Genomic DNA, 15163 nt, shown 5'->3' with positions numbered 1-15163 from the left:
GAAATCTCATAAAGATATGATGTGCGTGAGTATGCTCATAGGAATGAGTGTACATGCGTATCTATAAGCATTTGCATCTGTAACGTGTCAAAAAAAATCCAATTTGATCCGTTGCATGGCCGATCCGATGGGAGGCCACATCGCATTCACGAGGCCTGGCTTAGACGACTTGCCTCTGATCGGATCGCGGCGTGGAGAACGTCACGCTCCATCGCAGGCACCGGAGGTCGAGCGACCGATCCACCGTATCCTCACATCTACAACTGGAGTAGTACTTAATCTTAGCAGACGAAGACTTCTTGGACTTGGCAGAGAACGGATCGCCATCGCATCCGGTCACACGCCGTACGCACGCCATTTTCTTTATGATCCCGCACATGTGATATGACCTCGCGTCGCGTCGCGTCGCATAAATTGGGATCGGTCGAGTACTACTACTGTGCATGTGCGCCGGCGACTCTACAGTACTCCGCACATGCCCCTAGTACCATGTACTGCTCATACGCAACCAACGAATCAAAGCCGACTTCAAGTACGGTTACGTACTACAGTACTACTACCATCACAACAGATTGGGACGGAACAGGTAAATGTGCTGACCGGGTTGCACTTGTACTGTCGCCTTGTTGTTCCACGTTTTTACTTTTCACGGCCGAGTTCAATGACCGGCCCGAGTTCTCGCGGTTACTACGTTTGACCTGCTGCATGCACGTAAATCCTGAATCAATACTACGTGCGTGCGTCACTCACGTCGAGCAAGGCGTTTATATCAGAATTTTCGTATCATTTTATGCTAGTATATATTTTTACGTGGAGAGGCGAACAGTTCAGACTCAAATTGGACCGACCGACCGATGGCCAGTTGCTTGCTTCTCCGGGTTAGCCGTACGAAAGTCAACACGTAAAACGGCCCCAGAACGAGTTCAACGCTGGCTGCACGCTCATGCTGCGTGCGTACATACGCTAACCAAGAACACATCTAGCTAAGTCAAAGCCTCTCTCTCAGAGCGAAAGGGAAGGATGATTGGACAATGAAGGTCGCACGTACGTGCGTGCGATCCGCATTCGGAGGGGAGCTCGCTCGCTCGTGGAACCAACGCGGCGGGGGGCGGCGACTTGCAGGACACGTTGTGGGCGGCGACGACGCTGACGACGGCCACCGGTGGTGACCACCGGCCGCGAGGGCGGTATTATATTGGGGAGCGGGGAAGCCAAGGCAGCCTGCTGACCTCACTCGCTAGCTAGCTTGGTAGACCTGCCTGCCTGCTTGCCTGCTGCCCATGAGGGAGGCTGGCTAGCCGGGTACACGCGTTGACATTGTTTATAAGCTCGTTTGCTCGCTCGATCGGTGGTCTGGACGGGAACCAGCAACCGAGCCGCCGTGATGGTAGGTTAAGGAATAAGGAGCCAGGCACTGGGATTTGAGATTTGGTACGCGGGCCACGCAGCAGCTGCTGGTTATCCATTAGTTTAATCCCCGGCGAGTCAGAAAGTGTAGGCTTCGACGTCCTAGTCGTCGTCGTCGCTCCGATTCCGATCCTTCTTTATAAGGAGGGCGCGGGGCTACTGCAACCACAAGCCGTCTCTTGCTCATCCAAAGCAAACAAAGCTCCCTCTCTCCTTTGCCATCTCGTGACTGATCCGTCCATGGACGTTGCCGTCGAGAGGCCGCCGCCGGTGAAAGAGGAGAACAAGCCGGAGACCATGGATGTATGTACACGCATAATCTGCTCCTTTCCTTGAGTTGTCTACTAGAGTAGATGCATGTTAACTCGGCGGTGCTGTGCATCACCATGAATAATTGAGTTGCTGATCGATGAGCGTGTACCCTATAGCTACATGTTCGTTCTTGAGATCGAGCTGAAACTGAATTAGCTTTAATTGTTTGGTCTGCAGATCGCAAGCGCCCTTCCGATGGTCCTTGAGAGTTTCCCGTCCACGCAAAGAAATCCGATCACCACCAGCAAGGTACGAACTACAGTACGAACTATGATCTGAAAGTCAAATTGAGAGCTGTTTAATTAGTATGTAAGAAACAGAAGCAAGTTGAGAATGAATCGCACACCAAATTAAATATCGTGTTTATTTACGAAGAATCACTAGTATGATACGTATATAGTTCGCATCATCTAATGATTTTTCTTGGTTATCATGTCCAGGACGACAAGCTGGAGGCGACCAAGGCGGAGATGGGCGAGGTGAGGGAGGAGAACGAGCGCCTCAAGACGCTGCTCTCCCACATCGTCAGGGACTACCAGTCGCTCCAGACGCACTTCCAGGACGCCGTCAAGGTCAAGCACCAACCACCGGCCGCCGACAAGCTCCCTGCCGCCCCCGCGCCGGCGCCTACCGCCGACGATCTCGTCTCTCTGTGCCTCGGCAGCGGCGGTTACGCCCGTCCCAAGGGCGCCCACCAGAGGTCGCTGTCCTCGTCGTCGTCCGGCACCGAGACCGACCCCGACGATCAGCTGTCGCTCGGGCTGAGCAGCCGCCGCTCCACGGACGGCGACGACAGGCAGGCCGCCCGCCCGTCGGCTACGCCTCTTATGAACCTCAGCTCCGACAGCAGCGCGGACGACGACGCCGCGCCCGGTCACCAGCTGCCGGCCGCCGCGTGCCCGCCGGCGACCAAAGCGCGCAAGAGCCCCGGCGCCGGGGTTGACGGAGCCGACGACGAGGTGCTCCAGCAGCAGGCCAAGAAGGCTAGGGTTTCCGTCCGTGTCAAATGCGACACCCCCACGGTACGTTCGCGCTTAGTACAACATACATACGTACAAGATTCTGTACGTGTTTTCATGATGAAAATACTTTTGAATTCAAAATCATGATGAGCTAACCAAGTTTGTGTGTTGATGATGAGCAGATGAACGATGGGTGCCAATGGCGGAAGTACGGGCAGAAGATCTCCAAGGGGAACCCGTGCCCGCGCGCCTACTACCGGTGCACCGTGGCGCCGTCCTGCCCGGTGCGGAAGCAGGTGCAGAGATGCGCCGACGACATGTCCATCCTGATCACGACGTACGAGGGCACGCACAGCCACCCGCTGCCGCCGGCCGCCGCGGCCATGGCGTCCACCACCTCCGCCGCGGCGTCCATGCTGCTCGCCGGCTCCTCCTCGTCCTCGTCCCACGGGCACCACCTCCCTTTCGCGTCCGCGGGGCTCCTGGGCCCGACCACCATCTCCACCATCGCGTCCTGCCCCACCGTCACGCTCGACCTCACCGCCCCGCACTCGCTCATGCAGCAGCAGTACCAGTCTCCCTACGCGGCAGGGTACGAGTCCAAGGCGCTGCCGGCGGCGTGGAGCAGCGGCTACCTGGCGCCGTACGCCGGGGGCCTTCCGTTCTACGGCAAGAGCTCCTTGCCGGCGATGGGGCAGCATTTCGGCCTGGGCATGGCGACGACGAGGGCGGAGCAGCTGTACGGCGCCGCCCATTCGTCCTCGTACCTGCAGAGAACGTCCAGCGGCGGCGTCGTCCATGGCGCGCCCGCGGCCGCGCCGGCGGTGACGGACACGATCGCGAAGGCGATCACGTCGGACCCGAGCTTCCAGTCGGTGCTGGCGGCGGCGATCACGTCCTACATGGGGCGCGGCGCCGGGGCGGCGGCGCACAAGTGATCGATCGACTCGCGCCGTGTAGATCTTTTTGTTCACGCAGTTAAATTTACTTCGTTTTGGTGTATGAATTGGCTTGGGAGATCGACACATGGTCATCGATCTAGTCTAGGGATTAGTTGATGTACAATTAATTGCACATATATGGCATGGATGAGTCAACTGTATATGTACTGTGAGAAAGAAAGCGATCAGATCGTCCCAGCTGTATATGCACATAGCGAGGCATGTGATTTAGGGGATTAAACTTGTTTATGCTCTCGTATACCAACTTGTTCTTAGGGTTCCATACGCGATGAAGCACAAAGTTTGTGGCGTTATGGTGTGCCGGACTTGGTGTTTTGTTGACATTCAGTTCATAAAAATATCAGGGTTCCTCGATCTCACTGAGAAATAGGGATCTACTCAGACATAGAGGCACAAGACATCATCGAGGTGTTCTTATCAATAGCGTAGGAATGATTAAAGTGAGACACTTGTGAATCCACAATTGGTTTAGGATTACAATGAAACGGATGGAAGAGTTGTTGTCGATGGCATGGATGATGATGATGGAGATCGACGTCGTGGTCTGTGTAATTGAAGCAATGGTGAGGTAAAGACCCTTATGTCGATTCCCCCTCCGGTGGTGAGGTTCTGATATTGCTTCGTATGGTGGAATCTCTCTGTTTGTCAGATTCGATTGCATGGGATGGAAGTAGTCGACCCAAGGGAGACGGCGCCGTGCGGTACGACCGCTGCTACGAGTGGTTGTGCTCGTACCACACATCATCCTCTCTTCTGGAGAGCCGAATGCAGTTTCCTGACACATCTTCTCATCGTATGGAAGGTTTTATGGCATCCAATCACATATTTTCTACCACAAATGAGCGTTCTCTAATGAATGTTCCCAATCTCGTGATTCCGGGGATCTTGGTGAAATCAAAGAAAAACGGGCAAACGATCGCAGTAAACTGCTACATTTACAATGCAAAAAAAAAAAAACCCTAAAACATGATACAAATTGTAGGCATGAGAAGGCAATTAATACATTCGAAACCGGAACGAAGTGCATCGGCGGGTAGGATTACGACTCCATGGTGGCACCCATGTTTTGTCGCAGCCGATGCGATGAGATGGGACACACTATCTGGGGCGAATGGTCATGGAATGTATGTCCGATTGGCATCATCGTTCATCACAAGAGGATTAGGTTTTGATGTAATTTCATGAATTTTGGTAGGTGGTGTGTGTGATTAGGGTTGACCCTTTTCTGTTCACCGAGCCTGTTGTCCACCACACTAGATCCATTTAAGTGACGACGTCTTCCACTACAGCAGATCAGATTAGCTTCCTGGGTGTCAATAGATACCAGAACATAAGCAACGGAGCCGCTTCACCTACACCGACAACCACCGCAACACCATCAGCCTCGACAAAACTTACATGACTACGGGCTCCCACGGACACTCATGATGCCCACATGCCAGCGAGAACCAAGTACTCTTCTTCGACAAGTGATGACTACATTGATTCTCTTAGGAGTAATAACGTAGCTTAGAATTCGGACATATCTACATTCAATTTTATTCTGCATCGTGTTCTTCTACTAGCAATAGTAGATTAAAACTTGTCACAGTGAGCAACTTATGTGTACTTGATGATGAATTACAAGTCAATGAACATTTAGGCCCAATTCTTTTGTTTTGTCATAATTTACAACATCAAATGATCGCTATTACTTCATTCCTACTACTATTGTTTTGTATATCATGTAGTACCTTTTAAGTTGTCACACTGCTCTGAATATAACTTTATGTGCGTTCTAGATCTTCCTAAGTTGCCAGATTAATTGGTTGTTATTACTTATTATAGAGCTGGCAACTAGAACTAGCAAACTAATTTTTCTCTTGGAGTTGCCACCTGGAAGTAGCAAAATCCGAGAGTGAAGCACGCCCATTAAACATGCACCCTTCTTGTACTGTTGTATACAATCTATCAGTAATTCATTCGAGCCATTATATGAGATTAAAATTAACCGTGACAAATGTATAGTTGGAACAATGAACTACAAGGACTATATTTACTTGTATGGGATATCAGGGACATCTTCAAAGAATGTTGCAACAAAAAGAGCTACAATGAGTCTATACATCGGGCTACAGTAATTCACTTCATTTAAATTACTATGACATGTGGTGTGTATGGCGGCATGCTTGTCGACGGTTCTCGGCAAGTACTGCAGTGTAGACAATTGCACACAATTCACTTGCTTGTTTGACTAAATTGTTTGGTTCAAATGCTTGTTTGTCAAGATCTAACTAAGTTGGCCAACGGGCCAACAATCACGCGTGTTGTATTGTGGATCCAAGAGTTATATGTGGCACTAATGAATGATTTTGCACTTCATAGACTCCCTATCATTTTCATTTTTAGGATCATTAGAAAACGGCCAACTAGTTTATTATATGTGGTACGCGATGTTTAATTGGTCATTTCATTAAAAGGCAGAGATACCACATGGTTAAATATCATTAGGCCAATGGTGTGCTTGAGGCATCCATGTATGCTTGTTTTCTCGATGTGTAATCCAGGTGCGAAAGATTTTTCGCGTACACGAGTTCAATTGCTTGTTTTTCTGAGCCATAGCTGAACTATTTGCTTCAATTGCTTGTTTTCAGTCTCGAACTGAGTTGGCCAATTAATAAAGTGCTACTTGTTGCTGGGGAATTAGATTATTTTCCACACTATACTAGGGCTTTGATGATTTACCCCAGGTTGCCTCAATGGGCGGTGGCCCCACCCCCCAGTCATTCTAGGTGGGGTTGAATACCAAATGGGGAAGTAAAGTGTGAGTTAGGATATAATTTTCCACCTGTTGTAATGGAGTTCCAGAACTCATGGACATCATAAAGAAATGCATGTACACTTCATTAGACTCCTTAAGAGTGTTACAATTCTGTTGTAGGACAGTCTTGTTAGTTTGTATGAGGCACACAATGTTAAAGTGCTCCTTTCAAGAGATATCAAATGTTTAATTCTCAAAATATAATAATTGGTGCTGCGAAGTTGCCTACAAAGTGGTTGTCCTTTTTGTCATAGCATGCTCCTTACAATGATGAAAAAGAGATATTTGTATATACTCGTGGTACACTGACTATCATCTTCAATAGATTTTTAATTAGTCTTCAGTTACTGCAAGTTCAAGTCATAAAATATAGATTTTCATGTTTTTCGAGTATAGTTTCAATATGCAAAATAATTCATGGATAATTTACCATGTAAAAACAATCCAATCATTATCTGGGTCATTGCTGTAACTTTCATTTTCCCTACTCATGTCCACTACCTGAAATTTTTCATGATGTAGTTCAAACTAGGGCACAATGGTCAACCCAAAGATCAATTTGTGCGAGTAGTGCCACGTCCACATTCCCACATGATGTCGAAGTACAATAAGGGCAGTTGAAGTAACCATGTGTTAAGTTCTTGAGGGTCTACTATTGGCAGAAAGAAGAGCATTAAGTGCATTGTGAGATGTAGTCGACATCTCGAGGAAAAAAATAGAGTAATCAAATGCACTCCTCACCAAAGTCAAACAAGAGATGAAATAAGTCAGAAAGAAGCACACAAAGACAAAAAAAGCACGCGGAGACGAAACAAACGTTGTGGCTTCTGCTATCTAAATCCAAGGGCAATCCATTTAAAAAACCTGAATTTAAATGGTGATTCTGTTAGTATACATGTTCTGTGATGTGTGTGTATGAACTATGAGATGTATATATGTAAGCAATGCATAGCTATAACACAAATTATTTGTTTTCCAGATTACGGAAAACTAATTAATTGCAATCTTTAAGATAATTCATTGCATCATCTCCATTGGTATGATAGGTTGCTAATGTGTATGGAGGCAAACTTGGACCATTTATTAGTGGTACTTGGACCGCTAAAAGGCACGTACAAACCTGGCCCGCTAGTGGCCCTAGACTAACTTAGACCGCTATCTGTCCTAAAAAACCTGCATAACAAAAGGGCTTCTGGATCACTAATAGGCCAAAGGTAATCCTAAAAATAAACTAATAGGCCATATATATCTTGGCCAGTTAATGGGCCGAGGTGATCAGGTTCTTGGGTTGGCCCATTCCCCCCTTCTTTTTCATGTTAACCGTGAGCCAGAAGTGATTCGAACTAGCGACCTGCTCGTGCGATAGAAGCTGCGATAACCAACCAGTCCAGCTCACTTCTTGTGAATAATTATGTCTGAAAAAACCTTCTTGTGAATAATTACAACTCTTTTCTCCTTTCTTCTCTTCGTATCCCAAACCGGGTTTCCCAATTCGCTGGTTGGTTCTTATATGGTTTTTCCTTTCTTTTTTATTTTTATTTCTTTTTAAAAATGCGTGATACTTTTTTCAATTCATACTATTTTCATATCCACAAACTCTTTTCAATTTTACATTTTTTTCCAAATTCTGAATTTTACATAATTACTGATTTTTTTTTGTCAAAACGGTTGAACTTTTTAAAAAAAATCATGAACCTTTCTTTCAAAATCGATGAACTTTTTTCAAACTTGTGAACTTTTTCTAAAAATCAGTGATTTTTTTTTGAAAATTTATGAACTTTTTTTGAAAAATTGTGAAACTGATTTAAAAATTTGATGATTTTTTTGAAAAATTGATGAACTTTTTAAAATTTTCACGAACCTTTTCAATTTCAGAACTTCTATGAAATTTATGTACTTATTTTCAAATTTTGTGAACCTTTTCAAATTCACGTACTTTTTAAAACTGATGAACTTTTTCAGATTCACAAACTTCTTGAATTTATGAACTTTTTAAAATTCATGTTTTTTTTAATTTCATGATTTTTTTTGGAAAAGTCAACTGTTTAGCTAGTCAATGGATGAACAGCAGGGAACAGATCAAGCAAGTCAACCGAGCGAGCCAGGGAAAACGAGCTAGTTCTTGGGCCGGCCCACGGGAGCAGCACTTGTGGGTCAGTTGGCTAGTAGGGCGCTTAAGGCGCTGATTAGGGACTCCCATATCTAGGGTCAATATGTGGCTAAAAAAATCTAGGCTCAATATAGACCAGCCTTTAATCTTGACTAGAAAAATGGCCCATGTGTTGCAGCGGGAAAAAAATTTCTCATCGCACTCCGGCACTCCTGATCCAATCATTATGATTTCTATAAAAACAGTAAGTATGGCCTAATCCCTGGACTGCGAGGGCAAACACGTGCATCTGAAAAACATGCACACACGTGTATAGTAATTGTCAAACATCAGTTCACAGTTTTTTTTACCCCACAAAAAGAAGTTCACAGTTTTGTGCCTCCAAAATTACTCACTTTCTAGTCTAAACAGATAGTAGAAAATCTGTTTGGAGGAACAGAACGGCTAATTCCTAGGTCGAAGCTAGCTAAGGACCCTCTTTGAATTCCAGTAGTAATTGGTCATCTTTTCAGAGTTTCGTGCCCCCAAAGTTAGTCAAATTTCTGGTCAAGAAACAAAAGACTAGTCAAAAAATTTGTATCAGAAAAGAAATTTGGGCTGTTTCTAGACTATGTTCTTGCTATGGCATAATATATGCGGTTCGCCGTCCACTAGGCTTCTAAGAAAACATCGAGACTGTGAGCCACTTGATATTGATATGTCTTTCGGCTCGACTCAAGACCGACTTAAAAAGAAATAAGCTAAGCATGAGTATTTTATGTAGCTTGATTGAAAAATGAGCTCATATTGAGCCAACATTGATTCGCTCAATTTTTGGTTGATGTATATATTATATGGAAATAAGATAATTCATTACTCGTTCCATTCCATATCAGTTGTCATTTAAACTGATGTATCTAGCACTGAAATGCATCTAGATGCATATATCCATTTCATCTACAACTAATATGGGACGGAGGGTGTATCATATATGTTGTGTTTGTGTATGATTTTCTTCATTTTATCTACTAGCAAACATTGAATCTTAATTAAGCTGGAGAAAATTTAGGCCACAACAAGATGATACATGGCCAATGTGTTAGCTATCCTGTTATTTGTTGCCAAGGTTTGAGAGCAGATGCACCTTTGTTTTCTCTCTTGTTAGCTCATCCACGATCTTTTGCTATTAAGTAGTACCAGTCTTCAATTGAGAGAGAATAAAACAAACTACCTTGAAAAAAATTATATTATCATCATTTTGATTGGAATAATATTTTATATTGGTTTCCTATGTTGTGTTGTGTCCTATCTAGTTCGAAAAATTATCTAAAATTAGTAAAAAAAAGTTATTTAGCCGAAACTAGTTTAAAATCAACTTGGGATCATTACAAGCTGGGCCACTTTTATAGCTTGACCTTGAGCTTCGATTTGTTTGAAGTCGCTCGAATATTAGTGCCGAGCATAGCTAGTTCAGCTCGCTCGAACTCAACTCATTTACGGTACAAAACCTCGTAGAACTACATTATTTTAAGAGGATCTGAAAGGATGGACGGATTAGTATTGTGGTATGTGGAGCCTACCAACTTGCCAATGAATGATTGCCATACGTATGTGCGTTTGTTAACCTGTTCGTGCACCAATTTATTTTCTTTTTACAGATAGATACTGCATGCCGTCGATCGGCGTTTCCACCGTGCACAATGGCCGTGGAAGCGACCGAATTATTCGGTGACGGCAGGCACACCACCATCAAGGCAACAAATCGTATACATGCATCCGTGAGATTTCTGAACCGTAATCGATCATAAAACTAACCACAGCTACGTACTCGTACTGATCGATCAGTAGCTCAGTTCAGTAGGACTCCGAGGAGTGAGCCCCCGCCGCCGCCGCCGCATGCAGCTCGCTCCAGGTCCAAGCGGGTGCCGCCGGCGCCGAGTACGCCGGGGACGCCCTCGGCGTGCTGCCGGGGGTGACGTGGTTGTGGACGCCGTCGTAGGTGGTGAGGACATAGTGCGGGTCGTCGCGGTCGCGCTCGACCCGCTTCTTCACCCCGCACCCCTCGGCGGAGCACCGGTAGTAGTTGCGCAGGTTGGGGCTGCTCTTCACCGCCTTCTTGCCGTACTTCCTCCACCGGAACCCGTCGTCTAGCACCTCCACCTCCGACCGAGTCCGGAACCCGATCCTCCCCGACGGCCGCCCCGCCATAGCACCGATCCCTCCTCCTCTCGCCCTCGCCGAAGCGTCGCCGTCGAACATCCCGGCGCCGTCGCAGTAGTAGGAGGTCGTCATGGGGAAGACAACACTCCGCTCGTACATGTTCATCGCCTCGCCTCCAGCGGCGCCGAACGCCGGAAGCAGCGAGTAGTCGGAGGGCCGAGCGGCGTCCACGAGCTCCGGGAAGCTCAGCTCCGCGGCACCGCCCGCCGCTGCCGCGAAGGGATCACCGGCTTGGAAGTTGTACAAGGAGGAGGCCGCCGGGTGGGCCGGGTAGCTGGTCTCATGGCCGGTAAGTCCCAGCGAAGCTGCCATGAGTGCAGTGCACAGACGAGCTACGTACTAGCGTGCTACGTTAGTGGTGGGCGGCGGTGGGCCTGAGCTAACTGCTTTGACGGAATTCCCCGCGGCATGGCCCGCGATTTATACTAGCCACGAACGGCCGGCGAGCTTCATGGATGCTTCACGCGGCGGGTACGTACGGTGAAGGTTCCGATGGTGTCGCGTCGCGTCAGCTAGTCACATGGCGATTTGATCGCTGTGGCGCCCGTGATGGGGGCGTACGTGCGCGTGCGCTTTCGGATTATCCCCGACGTGGACCGGCCGGGCGGGCGGGCGGCCGGGCAGTCCGGAGAAGCAACGGCCGGCCTGGCTAGTCAAGAGGAGACTTAAATGTGGCCTTTGGATCATTCATCTGGACCGTTGTGGCCGCCGATGGATGGCCCCGGCCGGCGTGCGTCGTTTAATTGGCTGCAGTACGCCGGCGGTTGCCACAGGCCGGCGCGCAGCGCCGCCATTGCATAGCCACGGCCATCCACGATCGTACAGGATAAGTATATGTATCCATCTATGTACGTTCCTCGCCGTCCGATCGATCGGCCGGTACATCACGATCTTCGTCAGCTGGATTTTGGGTGTAGTACTCCACTGTTGTAATGACAACGAGACATCGGTGCTCTGGCGAGAAAATAATACTACGTACGTATAAACATCGGGCTCAGATACGCGAAATTGAAGAAAATAATACTACGTACATGTGATGACAACGAGACAACGGCGCTCAAATCCGCAACAGTGGAGTACACCCAAAATCCAGCTGAAGAGCTTTTCGGGTCCAAATTAGCGTTGGCGGTCAAGTCCATTGCACCGGCCGGCCGGTCGATCGAATCCCACTAACTCTTAATTTTGTGTACGTGCGGTGCACCTGACCAGGGTAGTCTATCAGACAAGCGCCACCTAGCTAGCCTACTCTCTAGCCAGCAATTGAGTAGCCATAGTCTCGACTCAATTCTTAGCTGATTTTAAGAAGAATAAAAACAGCACCCAATATGTCTAGTTCTTAGCACCGAGTAATTACTATTTTGAAATGAAAGGTGTTATAACTCTCTCCGCTGGCAGTTTTTGCATATGTTGTCGTTTGGTTCACTGCAAAACTCTTGTAAATCTTGTGGCTCGCCAACCGCTAGTAATCTTGCTACCTTTTTGAAGCTTATTAAATAATTCATGTTATCATGAAGGTGAAGATTGTGTAGCCAGCCGGCGATATATGACAGTGATGTCTCGCGCTTTCCTCATTGAAGATTCATCCGGACATGCGGATAGATGCATGGATTTGCATTGTATACCGGAAGTAAGGCGGAAGTAACACCCTTGCAAACAAAAAGAAAGGGGGAAGTAAAACAAAGAGTGTGTCTAAGGTACATCTAGATGTGCTCTAGTTATTGCACATCTAAATAAGTGAATCAAGCATAAAGAGAAAAAAAAATATTCACACGAATCTTAATGTAAGATCAATGACATATGACTTAGATTTACAATACTTATGGCACATCTAGATGTGCTTTAGCAAAACTGTAAAAAAAAATCCAAACCGATAAATGTCACATGTGAGGCACGAAGTACTCCGACCCTGACTTTTTTTATTACAACTAAAGTTGCCATCGAAAAAAAAAATCAAAAAGAAACTGAAACTGCCATCTGAAAAAAAGTTGTCATGCTTGACAACTAAATTTGCTATCCTCATTTCTAAAAAAAAACAAATTTGCTATCCTCACGTCACTAACTTGTCATAAAAAACATTTGAAGTTGCCATATGTTTGTGTCACACATATTACACTTATCAGGTCCAAAGAAAATTTAGAAAAAAGGGTAAAAATAGTTACATGCGTGCATGCGGACTTGACCGTTTTCCTCGTGTGTTTGATTTGGATATTAATTGTATCAATCGTTGTTACAGTTACGAGTATTAATTAGTACTTTTTTTAAAAAAGTATTAATTAGTACTAGTGGGTACGCATGCATCTTTTTCTGGACAGCTTTTCGACGTACGGGAATGATCTCCCTTTGTTGTTGTCATTAGTGGCATGCACGTACTTATTTTATTTATTTTTGACTTCATGAACGCATTTTGGATGGTGGCTTAATTGCTCAACTTGCTCATTTATATAAAGAAATACACGTCATTAAAAGAACTAGGCAATTGCATGTGAAATGCTATGCAACTATGATACAAAATCTTTCGATCTTGCTAAGTCTCAGTCGACTTAGACTTTGTTATGTCTCAGTCGGCGCTATATTCGTTAGATCATACTTCGAGATCCGTGCAAAATTTTCTTTTCAGATTTTACTTTTTATTTTTTCATGATATGTCACATGATTGAGACTTTGTTAAATCTCAGCCGACTGAGACCTAGCCACACCTAAAATCTTTATGGTCGTAAAATGCTACTGCGGTTCCTACTATAATTTTCCCATATATACAGACAATAGTAAGTTCCTGGTGTAATTTCTTATGTGTTATTCTGTAAAATCTTTATCTAGCAGAAGTAGTACATTATATTGTTTTTACCAGTTCTAAAACAGGTAAATCATACCAAGCAAGGCTGTAATTGAGGTTTTGAAATCACGTAAAGTGGGTCTTTTAGTTATAATAACGTCATCTGTCGTTGTATGTATGGTGCAAAATTTTGATTGATGCCGAATTGAAAATCAATCAACTTACAAGTGGCATGTGTAGTTGTTTGTATGGTGCAAAAAAATAAAATGATTGACAACAAACTGAAAATTAGTCAACTTCTAAATAGATAACCCCCAAATGGTGGTTTTAGAGGGACACCCCAACCCACCATTGGATGTAACTAGTACTCACCTAAACTAGTTTCAACGTTTGCCAATACCCTACCAGACGATTATGCTTGGCGATGGGAGATCGTCATTTATAGCTAAGGCCACTGTGAGCACGTGAAAGTGAAAGGATGGGCATGTAAATAGCAGTTTCATACACTTCCGATGTGTTGCGTTACCTGCACCTTGGGATACCTTTTTGGCCCATTTGATTAGCTGGGCTACACCAAAATCTTGTCCTGCATGGCGGCAATTGAGGTTTTGAACCGAAAGCTTTTATAACGCTCCCACTGCCAGCTTCTGCATATGTTGTCATTCCGTTAACTTGCAAACCCTTGTTGTGGTGCGCTAACGGATAGTAAATCTTGCTTCTTTTTTAAGCTTAAATAATTATTATTATCATAAAGGTGAAGCTTGAATAGACAGTCAAGCAATATTTAACAGCGATGTCTCGCTTCCTCATTGAAGATTAGTCGAGAAAGGCGGAAGTAACACCCTCCAAAGAAAAGAAAAAGGCGGGGCATATTTTTTTTAGGATGATGGTAACTACACGCGTGCGCGCCGACTTGATCGTTTCCGGCATGTGTTTGATTTGGAAATTGATTGTATCAATTGTTGTTAGTTACGAGTCATAATTAGTACCGGTGGGTATGCATGCACCTTTTTTCTGGACTGCATTTCTTGGTTCAGTGACTTACGAGAATGATCTCCCTTCGTTGTTGGCAATAGTGGCGTGCACATATTGTATTCTATTTTATTTTGACTTCATGAAGCATTTTAGATTGTGGCTTAATTGCTTGATTTGCTTTTTTTTATATAAATAAATATGCATCATTAAAATAACTTTGCAAATGTATGTGAAATGCTATGCAACTATGATGCAATATCTTTATAGTTGTAAAATGGCATACAGTTCTTGCTGTAATTTTCCCATGCATACAATAGTAAGTTCCTGGTGTAAAATTTTATGTGTTTTTGTGTAAAATCTTTATCTAGTGCAAGCAAGCCTATTACATTTGTTTTTACAAGTTTTGAAGTGGGCGAATCATACCAAGAAAGGCTGCAATTGAGGTTTCAAAATCATGTAAAGTGGGTTTTTAATTATAATGTTATGTGTCATTGTATGTATGGTGCAAAATTTTGATTGATACCGAACTTAAAATCAATCAACTTGATAGTGGCATGTGTCGTTGTTTGTATGGTGCAAAAAATTGATTGATAACAAACTGAAATCGATCAACTTCTAAATAGATAGCCCCCAAATGGTGGTTTTAGAGGGACAACCACACAC

At 45.1% G+C, this 15163-nt stretch overlaps 2 protein-coding genes across 2 annotated transcripts; one reads left to right on the top strand and one right to left on the bottom strand.

The window, feature by feature from the left end:
* Positions 1-1590: 1590 nt before the first annotated feature.
* LOC119267247 (probable WRKY transcription factor 72) lies at positions 1591-3893 on the top strand. The gene is made up of 4 exons (XM_037548604.1): positions 1591-1710; positions 1897-1968; positions 2160-2741; positions 2864-3893. Exons 1-4 carry the CDS (start codon positions 1648-1650, stop codon positions 3617-3619), a joined length of 1473 nt encoding a protein of 490 aa, XP_037404501.1. The 5' UTR covers positions 1591-1647; the 3' UTR covers positions 3620-3893.
* Positions 3894-10148: 6255 nt separating this feature from the next.
* Positions 10149-11125, bottom strand: LOC119271262 (probable WRKY transcription factor 51). Its single transcript, XM_037553158.1, has one exon. The coding sequence runs from the start codon at positions 11062-11064 to the stop codon at positions 10387-10389; it is 678 nt and encodes a 225-aa protein (XP_037409055.1). The 5' UTR covers positions 11065-11125; the 3' UTR covers positions 10149-10386.
* Between the last annotated feature and the right edge of the window lie 4038 nt (positions 11126-15163).

This window comes from Triticum dicoccoides, chromosome 3A (assembly GCF_002162155.2).
Source record: "Triticum dicoccoides isolate Atlit2015 ecotype Zavitan chromosome 3A, WEW_v2.0, whole genome shotgun sequence".
NCBI lineage: Eukaryota > Viridiplantae > Streptophyta > Magnoliopsida > Poales > Poaceae > Triticum > Triticum dicoccoides.
This window is presented reverse-complemented; position numbering and strand designations above follow the sequence as displayed.

Excerpts from the sequence above, each read along its gene's own strand:
- LOC119267247 (XM_037548604.1), top strand. The coding sequence starts at position 1,648 with ATGGACGTTGCCGTCGAGAGGCCGCCGCCGGTGAAAGAGGAGAACAAG. Across the intron at positions 1,711-1,896 it reads ACAAGCCGGAGACCATGGAT|ATCGCAAGCGCCCTTCCGAT; the intron begins GTATGTACACGC and ends TTTGGTCTGCAG. Across the intron at positions 2,742-2,863 it reads TCAAATGCGACACCCCCACG|ATGAACGATGGGTGCCAATG; the intron begins GTACGTTCGCGC and ends GATGATGAGCAG.
- LOC119271262 (XM_037553158.1), bottom strand. The coding sequence starts at position 11,064 with ATGGCAGCTTCGCTGGGACTTACCGGCCATGAGACCAGCTACCCGGCC.